This window comes from Panthera pardus, unplaced genomic scaffold (genome assembly GCF_024362965.1).
Source record: "Panthera pardus isolate Hobbes unplaced genomic scaffold, ASM2436296v1 HiC_scaffold_12, whole genome shotgun sequence".
NCBI lineage: Eukaryota > Metazoa > Chordata > Mammalia > Carnivora > Felidae > Panthera > Panthera pardus.
The window spans coordinates 15021816-15026843 of NW_026526677.1; the positions used below are offsets into that span (position 1 = coordinate 15021816).

The 5028-nt window shown below is 40.6% G+C and overlaps 1 protein-coding gene across 1 annotated transcript; it reads right to left on the reverse strand.

The window, feature by feature from the left end:
- Positions 1 to 273: 273 nt before the first annotated feature.
- Positions 274 to 4422, reverse strand: LOC109245181 (olfactory receptor 4C11-like). Its single transcript, XM_053900612.1, has 2 exons — positions 3530 to 4422; positions 274 to 346 (listed from the first exon to the last, which is right to left on the reverse strand). Exons 1-2 carry the CDS (start codon positions 4420 to 4422, stop codon positions 274 to 276), a joined length of 966 nt encoding a protein of 321 aa, XP_053756587.1.
- Between the last annotated feature and the right edge of the window lie 606 nt (positions 4423 to 5028).

Below are 5028 nucleotides of genomic sequence, written 5' to 3' on the forward strand. Positions count from 1 at the left end.
GAGACATATAAACTACAAAAGCTGAAATAGGAAGAAATAGAAAATTTGAGCAGCCCCATACCAGTAAAGAAACTGAATCTGTAATCAAAAATCTCCCCAAAACCAGAGTCCAGGGCTGGATGGCTTTCCTGGGGAATTCTACCAAATACTGAAAGTAGAGTTAATGCCTATTCTTTTGAAGCTCTTCCAAAGTGTAGAAATGGATGGAAAAGTCCCAAACTCATTCTATGAGGCCAACATTTACCTTGATTCCAAAACCAGACAAACACCCCACTAAAAAGGAGAACTACAGCCAATTTCCCTAACGAACATGGATGCAAAACCTCTCAACAAAATCCTACCCACCCTGAACTATACAATACACTAAAAGAACTATTCACCACGATCAAGTGGGATTTATACCTGGGATGCAAGGATGACTCAATTTCCACAAATCAATGTGATACATCACATTAGTAAGAAAAAGGAGAAGAACCACGTGAACCTGTCAATAGATATGGAGAAACCATTTGACAAAATTCAGCATCCTTTCTTGATAAAACCCCAGTTTGTAAACGTAAACTTTCTTTCTAAGTTTTGTTTCTCTCTTTCTTGTTCAGTCCCTGTGGGTTTTCTACTCCCTCTCTTCCTCATCAGCTGCTGTTAGAGGGAGTGCATTTCCTGTACTCTCTCCCTGTCTCTGTCCTCTGTCCACAAGCAAAAACAGCTCCCCACTATCCACAGCTTCTCTCTCCCCCAGTTCACCTCTCTGCACCATGGACCTGCTGAGTTCTGTGCCTCAAGTTGCAGATTGTTGTGTTAATCCTCAAATCTGTTTTCTAGTTGTGCAAGATGGTTTGGTGATGATCTAACTGTATTTCAGGGAAGAGACAGAGAAAAGAAAAAACTACCTGGCTTCTCCACCATCTTCGCCCCTCCAGTGCCGTCTACCATCACTTTCCAAATGAAAATAAATTCTCTTCAGGTCCAGTGGTCATACAAATTGTTTATAATGTAACCTTTCTTATGTAGCAAGGTGTTAAAACTCAAATGTTGAATAGACACAATGGATGTGAACTTGTGCCTAAATCATCTTATGCTACTTCCAAACCAAGGAAATGATCAACAGAAGTATCCTACAACTAGATAAAGGATATAAACGTGGTCGGGTTATAAACTGGCTGAGTAATTTGTGAAAACAGCTTTAGAGAATTCACTGTAGAGATATGTCTGTCCCTCACCCCAGGGGTGTGTGTGTGTGTGTGCGTGTGCATGTGCATGTGTGATGAAGCCCTACTCTGAGAACCTAGCATGGGACCCTCCATATGGGTGCACTGAGCAGACTGAGGTAAGTAAAGTCAAGGAAGGAAGAGAGACAGGTTGGTATCAGATGAGGGTGACTGTTTGACATCACCCTATGTTAGAAATGTTTCTTCATTAATAGAACACTTTGGGAGCAGAGATGCCTGGATGTTTCCCACAAACTGCCACAGAGAAGCCAGAAAGCGATCTTTTAGGGACCAGCCCAAAAGAGTTCACTGGGAAGAGTACAGAATTTGGAAGTTAACCACTGGCTTTCTAAGGGCTAACAAGGGGTCATCAGTGATGACAAGAAATAGAAATCTTTCCACATCAAGGATGCTAAAATGAGAGAGCCTACAAAAAGCCCCCCAAAGGAAGGCAAATAAAAAGCTTTCACCATTTGCCAGAAGCAGAGACAGTGAGGCAGTTTGTTAAGGTACCAGGTCAAGTAAGATCTTTCAGTTCCCTGCAAGTTCTCCCACCCCTTCCAACTGAGACTTTATTTAACATCCAAGGGAATCTGGCATCTAAATGAACTAAGCATGACAAGAAAATTTCTGCAATTGTTCTAAATATGACCTTCATATGACCAGATTCAAATGCTTCAGAAATGAAACTGCAAGACACAAAGTTAGGAATATCTTGAGTCTTCACTTAGAACATAAAACATAATTGCCTCTTGTAACTATGGCACTGAGAGCTCTGACGAATGTCTGTCTTCCTTGGGACTTAACTATTTATTCTGCCACCTCTTTCTATGTAGGAGTCTTGGGCATCTTTGATGTGACATGATAACATTTGGTCTTCAGTTGGTAGAAATGTTCTCATAATTGGGAAGGTCATTGGATTCTTTTGTCATTAGCTTATATCACTTAAAGTAATTCTTCTTGGTTCCAATTTGGTGGGAATTATAAGTTCAGATACTGAAAAAGCATCACATGACGGTACTTAATTATGAGATTACGATGTGGTGGTGGCGGAGGTGGTGGTGGTTATGGTGGTAGGGTGTTTATTGCACATCTCAATTGTTTAACTTCAAAAATCAAACTATGTCTTCAAACATTCTCCTACAAAACCAGAAGACCAGAATTGAAAAGCACTAATGTGGACCTTCAGTCCTGGCTTCTCCCGAGGAATATGAAATTTGAATTCTCAGACACCATTGGGAACCCTAAATAAATAAATAAATAAATAAATAAATAAATAAAAAGTGTTTTCCCGATATGTAAATAAATGTAACAGCCAAGGACGTCAAGCCAATCTACGTCAATTTTATAGAGATACCCAGAAAGTGCATTTGTTTCCCTGCAAACGTTCAGATATCCAAAAAATTATTATTAATATAAAAAAGCAAAGCTTCTTCTATCCCAGCTGGATACAGTTACGACTTTCCTTTCACCTTTGCTTTCTGTACAGTGTACATTGCTTTCTAGCCGCCCTTCTACCCCTTAACCTTCTGCATATTCCTGCTGCCAAACCCCCTCACTGACCCTGATCTGTGACGATGAAAGAGAAGGACCCTGCCAAAAAGCAGTTCCTGGATGATACCGCCCATCACTGCCAAGTGTTAAACTCTCCTTCTCCCACCATTCACTGAACACTGAGAGTGTTTTCAAGTGACAGTCCAGGTTTTCACTGAGATTTCCAGCTTTTCGTGGAGTTTGAGGGTCCATCCATGTACCAGTGAGTCAGCCTGAGGCACACATTCCACCGCAGAATTTTCTCAGAACATATTCTCCAACTCCCAGGTTGTCAGACCACAACATTCATTTCTAAGTTCTGGTTCCATAGGGATTAGCTCTATATCCAAGTTCTTAAGGACTAGAATGAAATCTGTAAAGAATTGGTGTGTGCACACACATACACACACACACACAATCATTCTGTCAATATTTTTTTTTTCTGAAGGCAAATTGTACAAGAAGAGAAATTATCATGTGAATATGGCCAGCTATCAAAAGAATTCAACTGAGAGCCAGCCCAGGATGTTCACAATGGTTATGGGTGTTAAGTAATCCTATTTTAATGCCATCCTCTCGGAATAAGCAATGTGTATTTATTCGTACTTATTCATAATAATTCAATTAAATATACAAAATATTAGTGAAATTAAAATTTCCTAATGGATTTTTCCCACAATGAGGATAATTCATTTTGCCTGTCCATGAAGGAAAACCAAGCTGTCAAGGAAAAATACTTTAGAATTCCCTGAATATCCTATATCCAAAGAAGTCATTCTTTGCTACACCATAATTTCTTCATGGCTTTTTTCACTTCCATATTCCTCAGTGTATAGATCAAAGGGTTCAGCAGGGGCGTCCCAATTGTATAAAACACAGCCACCATTTTGTCAATTGGAAATGTGGCTGGGGGGCGTGTGTATATGAATATGCATGGACCAAAAAATAAGACAACCACAATAAAGTGGGAGGTGCAGGTGGAAAGGGCTTTTCGCCTTCCTTCAGCACTGTGGTTTCGCAGAGAGTACAAGATGACAACATAGGACATAAGCAGGATTATGAAACTCACCGTGCATATAGTTCCACTGTTAGAAACAAGTAGCAAATTTGTCACATAAGTGTCCATGCAGGCAAGTTTCAACAAGGGCTGCAAGTCACAGAAATAGTGGTCAATCACATTGGGGCCACAGAAAGGCAATCTCAAAGTCAGGAAAATTTGTGCCAAAGAGTGGATACAAGATGCCACCCAGACTAGAATCACCAAAATGCTGCAGACGTGCCGGTTCATGATGGTTGTATATCGCAAGGGCTTACAAATGGCTACATAGCGATCTAAAGCCATGAGGATGAGCACCAAGATTTCCATGCACCCAAAGAAATGGAATGTAAAGACCTGAATCATGCACTCATTGTAGGAAATGGTCTTCTTGTGAGAAAGGGCATCCACAATCAATCTGGGGGCTGTGGTTGTAGAGAAGCAAGTGTCAGCAAAAGACAGGTAGAATAGGAAGAAGTACATGGGAGTCCCAAGGGTCCTGCTTGTTTTGATAGTCACTACAATGAGAAAGTTCCCCAACAGTGTCGCAAGGTAAAAGATCAAGAAGACCCCAAATACTGCCTTCTGCTTTACTGGATCCTGTGTCAGCCCAAGGAGAATGAATTCAGTCACACTGCTATTCATCGTAATACTACTGGCTGAAAGTAAGGTGCAGTTGAGGACAAGGGCTGAATCTGCAAAGAGAAGAAAAGAAGTGACAGCTTGGGAAGATCGGTGGGCTGAACTCTGAATGCCTTGCTTTTGCTCCATGTTATGTTACCTCTGACTGTCTTCAATCCCCTATGACTCTTGGTAAATCTGCAGATGCCCAAGCCTCTCCCAGAGCTATCTGTTGATTCTGAAGCTAACTGCCTTGGATCAACAAAGCCTTTGCATCTGGGGAGGTAAAATTAAATGTCCTTAAAAAATTCTGATTCCCACCAAGATTGAAAACTGCAGAACTTGAACTATCCTTGGGCAAGTGTCTTAACTGTCTCATAATTTAGCTTTCATGTGAAAAAGGGATGCAAATATTTGCCTTAGCTGATCCTGAGTTTCCTTAAGAATTAAAAGATTGTATATGCACACAGATACACATATAGGTGTTATCTATGTGCTTTGAAATCTAAAAAAACTCTATTCCACTATGATTAAGCACTCATATCGTTGGAGAATCCCTCTGGAAGAAAATATTCTCTGTTCAGTTCACTCATTTAGGTCCCTGACCCCTTCATCTCTGATCCCATCTGT

What these genes read in the sequence shown, in the direction of transcription:
- LOC109245181 (XM_053900612.1), bottom strand. Translation starts at nt 4,422, where the DNA reads ATGAATAGCAGTGTGACTGAATTCATTCTCCTTGGGCTGACACAGGAT. An exon ending in AAAGCCATGAAGAAATTATG is followed by an intron (nt 347 to 3,529) that starts GTGTAGCAAAGA and finishes TGTATAGTTCAG; the next exon opens with GGTGGGTAGGATTTTGTTGA.